Source organism: Oculina patagonica, chromosome 5, assembly GCF_052425735.1.
Source record: "Oculina patagonica isolate OP01 chromosome 5, crgOcupat, whole genome shotgun sequence".
NCBI classification, from domain to species: Eukaryota; Metazoa; Cnidaria; class Anthozoa; order Scleractinia; family Oculinidae; genus Oculina; species Oculina patagonica.
Window position 1 is genome coordinate 21,657,348 of NC_135762.1, and position 14,112 is coordinate 21,671,459.

The 14,112-nt window shown below is 38.1% G+C and overlaps 1 protein-coding gene and 1 long non-coding RNA gene across 2 annotated transcripts in view; both read left to right on the forward strand.

Moving 5' to 3' along the window:
- Positions 1-14,112, forward strand: part of LOC144653273 (uncharacterized) — a 93,372-nt gene that overhangs the window by 6,648 nt on the left and 72,612 nt on the right. The window lies entirely within an intron of this gene.
- LOC144654094 (T-box transcription factor TBX19-like) lies at positions 1,965-3,470 on the forward strand. Its single transcript, XM_078514202.1, has 3 exons — positions 1,965-2,234; positions 2,600-2,787; positions 3,323-3,470. Exons 1-3 carry the CDS (start codon positions 1,965-1,967, stop codon positions 3,468-3,470), a joined length of 606 nt encoding a protein of 201 aa, XP_078370328.1.

Below are 14,112 nucleotides of genomic sequence, written 5' to 3' on the forward strand. Positions count from 1 at the left end.
TAGATTCTTTGTGGCGTCCAAATTTCATAATCGCCGCGGCGCTTATTCGAGTAAAAACGGTAACACTACTTTTGGTAAATTCAATTTTACTTACTCTCCTTTCAACTTAGTCGCAATGTCGAAAATAGTTTATAAAGTTTTAGGGACGTGCGCGACGTTTGGTGAATACATCAAACGACTTGCCGCCGCGGCGGCAATTGTGCCACAAAATAACTCTAGCGAGCTGTACCTTGAAGTTTATCTCGGCAGCAATTGTTCCACAAAAGAAATCTACTGAGTTGCTTAGCTAGGTGGCCGCCATTCTCGTCCCCAGAGCATTTCTCTTTTGCGTTAAAGTTAAGCGCTGCTCTGGGGTCGAGCAGGCCTAGAGGTGGGCCGCGGGCTGTGAAGTGGTCCGCGGGCCGCCGGGCTGTCGGGCCGAACCGAAACGATTGAGTTGGCCTCATGCAGCGAATGGCCGAATGCAGCGTTAGTCTCCTTCGCAGCCGTTTTTTGGAAGCGATGGAGCTCCTTTTTATATGCCTTTTACTGGCAGAATCACGGGACGGAGCGACAAAAGATCGAAAAAGACTTCAGAATAACTTGGGCCCACCTCATTTTACCCGCTGTGCCGGAACGCTTTTGTAGAACGATGGATGCATAATTGATATGCAAATATTAACCCACGGGACTCTGGCAGCCCATGCTTACTGGACAGCATAAACAAAGGTATTGTTCGCACTTTATGTATTGAAATTATTATTTCCGACGGCGGGAAAACGAAACCATTTATACAGTTTTCGAAGGCTGTGAAAGCGAGGAGAAATCGATAACAGTGTCCCATATAGCTTTGATATCAGAAAGTAAGTCCTTATTGTGCGTGGAAAATGCCAGCGAAAGCCAGGAAGGTAGGACTTTTATATACTATAGATACGAAGACTTAACTTTAGTACGCAAGCTAAAAAAACAGTGCAAACTTGTCGTTGCCAGCATTGTGCAAAGTTATTCAATTGTGCGCGAAGTCTTCGGTGTGTAGATTTCATTTCGGATAAATTTTGTTTTCGAGATGCAGGGGTGGCTTGCGTTTATCTCAGTGGCGGAACAAATTTTCATCAGAGGGAAACTGCAAAAATATATTGATTCTCGAACTGTGCGCCTTGATTTGGAATAAAAATATTTGTTCAAAGACCCCTCGAAAGTGTTTTCAGTTGGCATTTTACCGGAGAAACGTTTTCTTTTATTATATTGAAATTTACCTCAAAGAATGCAGCGGGAAGATTTTGAATTTTAACATCTAAGGTTAAAGGGACTGTGTCACGGCTAAGTTTATTCTATGTTATTAAATTTTTCAAAATATTCGCTATGACACTAAATGTTTGCAAAGAAATTGAATCTATGGTCATTCTATATGACAACTGAAAACCATAGCCTCATTGCAGCCAAATGCGTCTCTTGGGCGGACGTTAAATAAAGTCACGAGCAGACAAGATTACATTTGAAAACTGTCCCGCCGGGCCATATTTCGAAAACCATTTCACAATCCGTTTCAATCTTCGACACTTTTGGCCATCCGTTCCTTCTTTTGCATTTGGTGTGTTATTTAAATATTCCTTTACTGTTGTAAGAGGTTATTTTATATATTTAAACGAATTTGATGCTCATTTCCTATGCCAAAGGTTGGCTAAAATCAGTGACACGGTCCCTTTAAGACTCCTATGCGAAACGTTGCCGTGCTTTCAGTACGTCAGTGCTATGAAAAGCTTAGGGAAATTTGCGCGTGTGATTGCCGAGTTTTTCAGTTTAAATTTCCATTGTCAAAATCATGGTGCTTTCATTAAGCCAGTGAATTCAGTGTCCCCTACCCTTCTTTTTTACTGCTGCACATTTTTTGAAGCCGCCGGCATACAGTATTGAATTTATATTGTCTTCTCTTACATTGTTTCGTGCTTAGTTCTCAAATTTCTCTGTTTGACGTTTTCAGGCGTATGTTCCCCGTGCCAGAGTTTTGCATCACTGGTCTGAATCCAGACCAGTGGTACATTTGTTCACTGGAGTTTTCTCCAGTGGACGCGAAACGAAGGTACAACTACAAGAAAGATGAAGGGTGGTTCCCGGCGGAGAAACTGTCGAGGAACATCGCAGTGCCCCGTCGGTACGACCACCCCGACAAGGCCTTCCTGGGGGCCTATTTGCTGAAAAAAGGCATTGCCTTTAATCATTGTAAACTCACCAATGCAGCCACAAGCGCCGAAAACGTAAGTAATGTGTATTTTATATATTCTGAGTACTTAGATATTTTTTTGCATAGAAAACAAATTACGAATGAAAATACATGGCACTTGCTCTAAACTATTCAAATGGTAGAAAAGATTTGAATTAAAAATACAAAAAATGATGGTTATAGCATATTATTTATTGTAATGTGGGCCCGCCAGAGAACAAAACAGCGCAGGATAAGATTCTCAACTAGAAGAATAGAGTAATTTTTAAAGGCTTGGAACAAGGCGCCGGGTTGTTGCCAGCATTTCTGCGGATAATCCCAGTAATGACTTTTGCTTCTATCACTTAAAAAATCATAAGGGAATAATTGTAGTTGATCTCGACAAAATTATCATTGCAGGTGACCTTGAACGTTTTTCAACGATACCAGCTGGGTATAATTATAACGAAAGTGGGCAGCCAGAGTGCCGCGTGGCGGTTCATTTTTCCGGAGACCGTTTTTATAACTGTCACTAAATATTACAACGAGACAGTTATAAAAATGAAGATTAATAATAATCCATTCGCGGCAGGATTTAGAAAGAAAAGGTAAGTCACTTATTATTCAGTGAGGTTAACAGCTTGAACTAGTTATTAACTAGTTAACAGCTTAACTAGGTTTGCAAAGCCTTGGAGTGTTAAAATTGTAGCAAATTCAAGAGTTAGATAGATCCAGAAATTAATGTTTTGCAAAGTGGGTAAATCTGTCACCCGGAGAGTCTCCTTGTTGATCTGTAGGTATATTGGTTATTAATACCATTCTCTCTATTTGTGATAAACGCATTTTTGTTAAAATATGTCGGCTGAAACGATTGTCCATCTTTATCGCTGATTTCCACGGTGTTGTTCAGCTCTGTATCGCCATTGTCTTCAGCAGTAGCAAATACAAGAGTTTAGATAGATCCAGAAATTAATGTTTTGCAAAGTGGGTAAATCGGTTTTAATCATTAAAAGAGTTATTGATTAACACTTGACTTTTGAAGAAAATGTGACCTAAATTGTCATTGAAGGAAAAAGGGATTGAGATTTTCTCAGTTCAAGACATTTATGCAATCGAGTAAGGTGGTATTTTTCCACTTTTTAGGTCAAGAAGGAAATTACGGCCAGTGTTGCCAGTCGGAGAAGGAATTGATTCTTTGCTGATGGATATAAGCGAGCAATACGGCACCGCCGCACACGAGCAGCAAGAAGAACAAAGAAAAAAAGGACGAAATATTGAACGACGTCCTTGACATGATGGAAGAATATTCAATGTGAACATGTCGTAAGTACTTGTGCGTTATTAAACGGGATTTTTTTGAGCCGGTTCACATTGAATATTCTTCCATATACCAAGTACGTCGTTCAATATTGATATCCTGATTTATCATGACTTTTCTTTTTTTCTTCGATATTTCTCTCGTTTTTATTCTAAATTATAAATAGTTGTTTTCGAAAATTTTTCTCGTTTTAATTCGTAACTGGTAACAGTTTTTATCGAAATTTTTTCTCTTTTTCATTCTTAACTGTAAATAGTTTTTTTTATCGAATTTTAAATCTCTTTTTTATTCTTAAATGTAAATAGTTTTTATTGAATTTTAAATCTCGGATCGTGACGACACAATTTCTGATGTTTTTAGCCAATAACTGTAACTGCAGTGTGGAAAGTTTGAAATGATTTGTTTTGGCAAATCTGCTTTTTCTTTCGTAATTTTTTTTTCGTGTTCAGTGGCTCATAGCCACTTTGATTAAGACCTCAATAGGATTTTAAAACAGCAACAGAAACATTCAAGATTTTCAAGGAACACGCGCAATGTTTATTGATCGACCAAAATCAAAAAGCGTTTTTTAGCCAAACATTTACAATTATCCTAGCAACCCTTTTTCTCTCCCTCTGTACTCGTTGGCATTTCTACCGATAGGTACCACTAGTTCTTAACTGTAAATATCTTTTTATTTTTTACTGTAAATAGTTCTATCTCTTCTTGCGGAAGAGCCCCCAAGGGGGAGGTATTTTGAAATAAAACTTACTTCATAAACTCTTAATATTTGTGTGGGTTTACTGTGCATGCATATGTGGCCGGTTTATTTTTTCAAATCGTAGTATTCAAAGTCGCATCAAAAAGGTATTTCAGGCGTCACTTAATTAATTAATTTTCTTTTTCAATCAAGAAAAAATCAGAACTGTGCGGTATCTTTGTCTTACACCATAATCTCCCTACATGAAGCAGCACTCCACTTCCAATTTTAACCACAACTGCTGTAATCCTTTTTCGTTGTCATGTCACTGGCGTTAAAAACTGAGAGTAAGGACAACATTTCCAATGACGCGTAACTTTTTATGTGTGTTTAAGTGAAAAATTTAAAGACAATGTATGAACGACTTGCGTAAACGTGTACGCGAGTCGTTCATACATTATCACCAAATTTTTTCACGCACATAAACACGCGACAGTGGAAATCCACCAAAATGCAAATCACATAAACTTGAATTTTCTGTGTGAAATTGCACATGCCATTTAGTTGGCGCAAAAGAAATAGTCGGCAACCGCGGCAAATGAAAATCTGAATTTTGTTCCTTTGTAAAAAGGACACAAAAAGCCCAGCGTTGTTTAGAAGAGAAAGCTTATAACAGCAGTTTCAACTGAAATTACCTTTGCGTCACAACATAAACGAAGAGAGCAAAATGTTAAGCAAATTTGTTGAATTGCAAATTAAAATATTTCAAACTAGGCAATTGTAAAGTAGATATCATATTTATTTCAAATTTGCACGCACATCATCCGGAATAAACGTCTACATTCCCATTGTTTGAATTTGCATCATATTTACCTCAGCTGCAAATGTATATTTATTCAAATTTTCATTCAAATGCTTTGCCAATCTCGAGCCCAGAGTGACCCCCGGCTCCGCGATCCGTCAGCGGTTGGTCAGCGGTAGGGTCGCCGGGACTCACTCTGGGAAACTGAATAATAATTCAGTGTATTACTGGTCCTCACAGAACAATAGAAATCAACACGGAAGTCTGAAAATCTTCCCCGGAAGTAAACCAAACCGGAAACCCTGGAAAAACATTTTTTGTTTTCCATGGTCAAATGTTCAGGTGTATCACCTTAATTTTGTAAAACACCTAAGAACTCGTCATATGGCGCTACATAAATAAAGTATTTTCTAATTCTACCATTCTTTTTGAACTCAAAATGTACCTTGTATAAAAAAGGACTTCCTTTAATCGTCAATTCTGAGCGGAGTTATAAAACAACAACGACGGCGTCACCAAGGACTTGGTCGATTGAAAACTCAATTTATAGTTGACTTACAAATCTCGCTAGAACTACTGTTTTCATTCAAATCTTCGTTACGGTTTAAAAACTGAATATCGCAGACAGTGCTCGATTCAAAATAATAACTAATAACGCAGAATTTGAACATTACGCGTTGTTGTTTTGCTGAAAAAAAGGGAATTGTACAATTGTGTGCACGTGAATTGCTGAGTCGCCGAAATGCTAATTACACCTTTTGAATAGCAATGATCGGCGTGGCCTTTAACGTCTTTATTAATATTACCGCCATTCGACAAGGAAAAAATTATTTGCTCGAAAACATGCACTATCATGAAAAGATGCGCTGTCAGCGAGAAGCCTTTGAAATATACGAAAGTCGCCAAACAAAATTTTTTATCAACAGAACAATAGCTTGTCCGTGCGTTGTGCATTATGTAAATTTCTTCACTGTCGTCCGCAAAACAACAACGAACACATGCACACAGTCAGGCGGAATCTTGGAAGGCAAACAAGATCTTTGATTTAAAACCAATATAGCAGTATGCTCAGGAACGGAAATCAAAACACCAGACGCTCTTTTGTTAACTCTCTCTTTTGGTAACTGCAGAACGTTTTTGTTACTTATTTTGCTTCGATAAACACCAGTTCTGTCGATACTGTGTTAGAAATAGTTCAACTTTCTCGATTTACTTCCGTTCTGGTAAATTTACTTCCGCTTACACCGGAGAGCATGCGCAATAAAAACTGGAAGACCAAGGTTCTACCTGAAATCGACCTGAAATTGATCTGGTCAATTCCAGTTTCCCAGAGTCCGTCCCGTACCGCTGACCGACTGGACGGACTCTGGGCTCGAGATTGATGCTTTGCACAGAGTGCGCATAAGTAAAAGCAAGTTAACGTCCAGGCCTCACTCTACTTGTCGCAAACTCCCCCAGCCTCGTCCCCAGGCCATACCGCGCTATGCGAGTGAGCGGAGGAGGACTGGAACCGAGGTTGCACTGCTTCTCAGGGATCTTATTTGCCTTTACGTTTCAGGACTATTGAATGATCTTGATTTGAGGATAAATCAAAGTGCGGAGTATTGGCTGGACGGAAACACGCAGTTCGCAAAGCAACCATATAAATCTTCGATCCACTCGAACATTTTTGTTGAATTTGAAAAACAGAAAGTACAGTAAGCTGTCGATTTGTGATAGAAATCTTGTGAGGGTAAACGCAATTATTGCAAATGGCCGCTGCATATTTTCGTACAGAGTCTATTGCTTCCCTGCCTCTACCCGTCGAAAAAACAACTTCGCTCAAAGACCGAACTGCAACAGAGTTTAGTTACCAGTCTTATGCTGCGTGTTACTAGATAGAACGCGTGATATGATTGGCTCATGATATCACATTACGTCATAGGACTGGTTCGCCAGATAGGACAGAACCACAACGGCACAAACTTCCCCGACAAGCTTGGCGGGTGACGTCACATCCAAATTCGCCGGGGACGACTGGGGACGAGGCTGAAACTTCCCTACCCCTCACCCGTTAGATCCTAAAAAGCTTCAGCAATAATTTTCACACACGTCCCCTCCCAAGGGCTGGATTTATCACACTTGTCACTTCCGAAGACATTTGAATTTCGCGGTCGGAGATCTGGCTACGCGTCGGTGATTCTTACCTTTGTTTCCCCAACAATAGAGCCAATTTTCTTCTAACAATAAAAAGGCCCATAAAAGGAGCGAATTTAGAGTTATTGTTTAGGCAAAATTCAAACCCAAAGTTTGATACGTCTGACAATCGTTTAGCCTCGTGCATTATCCTTCAATATACCAGCCGCCTAAAGGGGTTTATTTACTGAGGAGTTAGCCAACAAGGTGAGGTGGCTACTGTATAATCATTGCATATCCAACAAACATGAGTGGAATAAACCAGACATTATGTCTAGACATAATGTTATTTATGTCGAGGCATGTTCATTTGCTAACCCGTTGGGTTCGGTATCAGGTACAAAGTTGAACCAATAACAGTTTAGGGCTGAGTTTGCTATGTAAAAGCAGGAACAATCGCTTAATTCGTCCTTTTATTCCTCGCCATTGAAGTGTCGAGAGCTCAAGAAAATATTTCCCTCCACCACCCCTTATCAACGGGTTTTCCCTGCTATCAGCCGTTTTTCCGAATGTTTATTTCATTTCTGTTCGTTTTATTGTTGTGGTGGCGTTTTTTTGGCGCCCCACATTTACATTATCGTTTAATCTGTTCAGATTTTCTATATTTTGTTATGACTTAGAGATAATTGATTTAATTAAAACTGCCACATGCGTGGCCAATTTTCTCCAAGTCATTTGTATTATTGAGTTCTAACCTTCTCAACCCTTCGAAGTATCTTATTCAAGCAAAGCTCGCGTCAAAGGTCTTTTATCCTAGGAACATGCATCGATATAAATTGTTTTGTAAAAACTACCACAAAATATTGCTTAATCTTGCTAATTAACTGGGTGAAGTGCCAGTTCATAACTTGCTCGGAGTCTTTTTTTTTGTCATGGTCACTCACCCCAGACCCCCCTCGGCTGACACATCCATCCAAACTTGTCAATGATGATAAAATCGTCGCTATAGACCGAATGCATAAATGGCTGCCAATTTAAAATTCTTTTGTATGCATTTAAATTAGCCTGACCAACCTCGTTATTGAGTTGATAATTCGAAAGAATTTTTTGCTCTAGAGCGAGGTTAGTCAGGCTAATTTAAATGCATACAAAAGAATTTTAAATTGGCAGCCATTTATGCATTCGGTCTATAATTCTTAATATGATGTGACTGATGTGAATAACGTATTTGATCACTTCTGATGTTCTGGATTCACTTTTTCAGTGCTAGATGAATTCGTTTTGGTGCCGAAAATATCTATCGCGAGCGCAGCGTGAAATTGGTTTGTCAAGATATTCCGTCTCGTGAGTGAGTTCAAACATCTTCAAAACTTCCTTGGTAGTCTTCGCGAAACTTCGTTTATTTTCGGAAAAGTTCGAAACACGATCGGAAACGTTCGTATGGCCTTCGAAAAACAACCGGAGAACCTTCGGAAATTGTCGGTCTAGAAATGCTAAATAAACAATCCTGATTTTCCGAGCACTGTAAAATTTGGAGTGAACATTCATGTTTCCTAAGAGTGATATCCGTTTCCGTTTGTTCTGTTGTTGTCCCTCCCATTTCCGTTTCCGTTTGTTCTGTTGTTGTCCCTCCCATTTCCGTTTCCGTTTGTTCTGTTGTTGTTCCTCCCACTTTCGTTTCCTTTTGCCAATGACTTGACACATAGTTGACTATGCTTAATAGAACTGGAAATTGCAATATCGTTGTATGTAAAGGAGTTCAACAAGCGGACACGATCTTGTTGTAATTAATAAAACATTATTGTTAAAAATAAATCAAAGAAGTGTTTAGAAGGGTACATACATAGCAATTAATAACAGCTGAAATTGTATCTTACATTTATTCCAAAACTGTTACAATGAAATAGAAAGCGCACATTATGTTATTAAACACCTGACAACTACTGAAAAAAAAGCGGAAAGAAAGGCCCCTTTCACGGCACCTGATTAGATTCGGCAGATTGATGAAAGCAGAGCCAGGGTGATCTGTTATTTGACTTCAAAACATGGAAATGAAGTTGTAAAAGTGTACCAGTGTCATTGTATCTGTTTCGGTTTGTTTGACGAAGTTCTTTTATGTTTCGCTAATTTTCGTTTTGTCCCCATAGCTTTGCTCATATAGTTTTAAATTCTGAGAAGAGCTGAAAGAAAACAACATAAGCTGCTTTTGTTAAATAATGGAGCAAAGGGAAATATTGAATTTAAACACCAAATGTCCGCAGGCAACATTTTAATGTGCATTCTCTAACGTTGTCCACACAAACCAATATGACGTTTAGTTATTTAATGTTCATGGAAAGAATGCTCCAAGACCTTTCCGAATGTTTTAGATTTGTTTTTGCTCAAAAGGAACGAAGACTCGAGATACGAGAATGCCGTATGTGAATTTAAAAATTAACCCTCGTGCGCATTCAGTAATAAGACAGTTTCACAGGAAACGGAAGTAGTTTTTCCAGAAGAGTGGATTGACGTACATTGCCTGTGTTGGCCAATTGTTTTAAGACAATGGCGCCTATCAGTCAAGTTTGTTTAACAAGACTGCAAGCAGCAACCCATTACTCTAATGGATAAATTCTTGGCAGTTAAGTTCGCTCCTCATTCTGTCGTCGCTCTCATTCTGTCGCGTGTGGTCCGCTGTTAACAGCAAGCACGATGCAGGTTGTAATCCTACTTATCTTGACGTTCCTCCCATGCTCGTTCGCGTTTGGAGGTAAATATTCTCCTGATTTTTTTATGGTGACTGGGTGTATTACTATCTTTTTTTAAATAATAACAGAGCAAAATTATGCCCACTTGAAATATAACGTTCATGGGCGTAAACATTCAGCGAAACCGAAAGGGGTTGAATAAGAACTTTCTAAGTTGCTTGGCTGTCTACTTTTTTAAACATTCAGCATAAAAGTTTTTTACTATACTAGTTGAAAAAAGAAGTGTAAGGAATCTACTGGAACAATTAAAACCTTACCATTTTTTACGGATCATCTTTAGGATTAAATAACAGTACAAACAGTTGAAGAGCTGATCAACTCATTTACATCTGTTGAAATCATGACATTTGCAAATACCATCTTAACAGCAATCCAATTTGATGCAGTTATCACTCCAAAGAAAACAGGCTGTCTGCCGCAGGGCCGTAACCAGGCCTTTGCCATAGACGAGGCAAGATCTTGATAGTGGGTTCTGGGGGCATGCCCTTCAGAAAATTTTGAAATCTAGAAGCTCTGAATCGCTTTCAGAGACATTTATCTTTCATGAGGTTTTTCTTGAAAGAAATCAATATTGTTCAACTGAGGATTATTTTCCCAACAAAACATATTTTGTTTTTTTATTTTGGGTAAAAATTAAGACGAGGCAAGTGCCTCGTCTTGCCTCTTGCTTGTTAAGAAATCAAGGTGAAATCTGTATGATACTGGAGAATAGGGGAATCCTTAGCTTATTAACCGGGCGGGGACTGGGCCGGCCCGGTTCATAAATCGCCCGGAATTTTTTCGTCGTAGTCGTGTCGGTAAATCGTTCCAGACCCGCTCGGCCGCTTCCTTGGACAGGACTCAAATCACGCACTTTTGATATTTATCCGGCAGGAGCTATTAAACCCAGCTATTAAATCACTCTTCTATTTTAAATTCTATCTAAAACCCTGATTTCTGTTTAGCGTGAAATATCTGATATATTTTTGTGTTATTCAAGCGTTTGGATTGCGAAACCGGTAATTGTTTTGACAGCTCCAAACCGCTACGTCAGTCACGCAATGTTTTTGCAGCAAGCTTTACGCATAACTGCTTTTTTAAAAAACGGCTGGTAGCCAGAGCATTTTTGAGCCGGAATACTTTGAAGATCTTTTCATTTAATACGAAGAATTATGTCCATTTTCATCCGTGCACAGTTGAGCTGGCAAAGTCGCGTATCAGAGACGATTGAATGTTTGCACAGCAAAATAATGTTATTTTGGTTCTTGATGTAAAAGCTTTACTTACACACTTCCCAAGACTTCAGTAAAAAAAATGGTAATGTATAGTATTTCTACGAACTATGATGGTATTTGTGAAGGGATCCGTAAAGCCAGCAAATAAAACAAATGGTCCGCAAAATGAAAATGAAATCTTGGCGCGGGTAATTTAATACATGTAATTAAATTCTACCACGGCGTGCAAAATTTCACGTTTTTGAATTTTTTTAAATCTTTTTGCCTTTTAAAATGTTTGTTGACCCCATCTTGAATAAAAAATTCATCTAAAACTTTTTTCATGTTTCTTTTTTATTTTTTCACGTTTTTATTAGTTGCCTTTTTAGGCTTTTGAAACGAACACGGCATCTATTTACAGATTGAGACACCATGTGATGTTTACATATTTGCGTTATTTGTCGTAGTAGTTCACTCGGCCGCTTTCTTGGCCAGGATTCAGATCCCGCACTTTTGATATTTACTCAGCAGGAGCAATTAAAATTTTATCTAATACCCCGATTTCTGTTAAACGTGAAAGATATATTTTTGTGTTTTTATTCAGGCGTTCGACTCAAGCGAGGACTGGAGACGGAAACCGGTGATTGTTTCGACAGGTCGCTGAGGTCGAAGCTTTTTTACATCAGTCACGCAATGTTTTTGCAGCAAGCCGGTTCCTGCATTTAAAAACGGCTCCAGACTCTACTTTGAAGATGCTTTTCATTTAGCAAGAATTGTGTCCATTTTGTCGATTTCCATCCGTGTACAGTTGGGCCGACAAAGTCGTGTGTCACAGACGAATTGAATGTTTACACAACAAAAGAACCTTATTTTGTTCTTGATGTCGAAACTTTACTTGCACACTTTTCAAAAACTCAGAAAAACAAAATGGAAATGCGAAGTAATAATATAATAATTTCTTCAAACTAGAATGGAATGTAAATCGGTAAAGCCATCGTGTGAAATAATAGACGGCAAAAATGAAAAGTTGCCCTTTGGCGCGTATAATTAATTAAATTTTATCACGGCATGCTATTTTCATGGCTTTTAAGGATTCAAAATTTTTAATGCAATTCAAATGTTTCTTCGCCTCATCTTGAATCTTTTTTTCACAATTAGTTGAGATTTTTAACAGCATCTGTTATCTAATACGTGTGGTCTAATGCATGCCCTTTTTTAGTCTTTTTATTTTCTTTTGTAATTTTGTTTAGACATTTTTCTGTTATTCTTGATATTTGACTCGTTTTATTCGTTGTTTTTTTTTTTATTATTTATGTGACTCGTTTTATTCGAGCAGGAGCCAATACTGTAATTTTCTGGTTACTCCGCTCTTTTTAGCGAGGAATATAAAATATATATTTTTTGTTTTTCATTCAAGGGTTTTGAGTTTCAGTCGGAACCGAACGGCGATGGAGAAATGACCTGCAATGAATCACGCTATCAAGAACTTGCGTTTGCGTGACTGCTTCCCAAAATTGACTTGAAGAGCTTGCATGAAAGCTGAAAAGCTTTCTTATCTTGTTCTTATTCCCATTTTTTTTGGTGTGGTACATTTTTAAAAATGTTTAAAAACGCGTCTTAGTTTTTAACGAAATCTTTCTAATTGTTTCTTTGTCTTGGTCGGAGATCATTTAACTGGTTTGAGTTCATTTATTCAAGATTGCACACAAAACGTTTTCAATACCTAGGTTATTCAGTATTCGGAAGAAAAATAAAAATTTGAAAACCTAAGCAGGAATTTGTCCAAGCATGGACAAGCAATCCACAGACTTGCGTGTTACTCGATATAAATTAAATGGTATTTTAAAAGTTTTTGCTGCACTTTTCTAATCAAGTAGTTAAACATTAACCGCCCGGTTTTAAGCATTAAGCTTTAGGCGTCTTGTTAACAATGTTTGCCCCGTAAGCATACTGAAGGTTTCGGTTTATGACCAAGCTGCAGATATAACAGTTCTGAACGTTAAAAGAAATATGCACGAGTACCTTTCGCTATACATTTCAGACCGGTATAAGATTCATTCTCTGTGATATGTGTTTCACGTGTGTTTCAATGCTTAAAATTTTACAAAGACCTTCTGTTTTATGCTATACTTTGAGATACAGCGTCAGATATTGTAATCACGGTTTTACATAATTAACACCCAATCATGTATGATCATTAATTAATGCTTTCTGCTAAATATGTTCCAAGGAAAGGAAGATCTCCTACACAGTGAGAGAAGACCAAGTCGAATGGAGCCTTTCTCCCTCGAGGATCCTTAACTAATTATTTGCCTCCACTCTTAAACATAGAAATGAAGTGTAAATGTGATCCTAGCTGCATTAAGTGGTACCCGATTTCTCTTTTGTTTTATGTTTATTTCGCGCCACTTCCCTATCCTTTTTCTTTAATTTCCGTTTAGCTTACACTGAAAATTTTACGAGGGTTGAAAGCAGACAACAAAAAAAGCGACTTTTGTAAGTTAAAGAGCACAGAGTAATGTTGAATTTAAACATAAAATGTCTGCAGGCAACATTTTAATGTACATTCTTCGATTGTTCCCCACACAAACCAATATCATGTTAAGCTTAAACTATAAATATGACGTTTAGTTATTTAATGTTCATGGAAAAGAATGCTCCAAGAACTTTCCGAACGTTTTAGATTTGTTTTTGCTGTTGCACAACTTGTTTCTTAAAAAGATCGTTTCGTATTAGTTTGCACACAAGCAAACAGTCAATAACGCAACACTTGCCTTTGCTTTGTTTGTTTATAATTTGCTTTTACCCACCAAGGCATGATCGTCAATTAACGGGCTTCAGTAAAAATGCACACATAAAATGAAGGGCTCGTGTTTATTAAGCCGGAACAGACAAAGTGATATGCGGCCGAAGTCACGGAGATCCTTCACTAGTTGTTTTCCTTTTTTGGATCAGCTTTGAGACATACAATTGGAGTTGTTCAGGTGAACCTTTTTTGTATCCAATTGCGTTTGTTTCGTGTAATTCAAGTCTTGTTAGAAATATACGCTTGACAAGCCAGAGTGCACACGATCAGGCG

What these genes read in the sequence shown, in the direction of transcription:
- LOC144654094 (XM_078514202.1), top strand. Translation starts at nt 1,965, where the DNA reads ATGTTCCCCGTGCCAGAGTTTTGCATCACTGGTCTGAATCCAGACCAG. An exon ending in CAGCCACAAGCGCCGAAAAC is followed by an intron (nt 2,235 to 2,599) that starts GTAAGTAATGTG and finishes TTATCATTGCAG; the next exon opens with GTGACCTTGAACGTTTTTCA. An exon ending in GCAGGATTTAGAAAGAAAAG is followed by an intron (nt 2,788 to 3,322) that starts GTAAGTCACTTA and finishes TCCACTTTTTAG; the next exon opens with GTCAAGAAGGAAATTACGGC.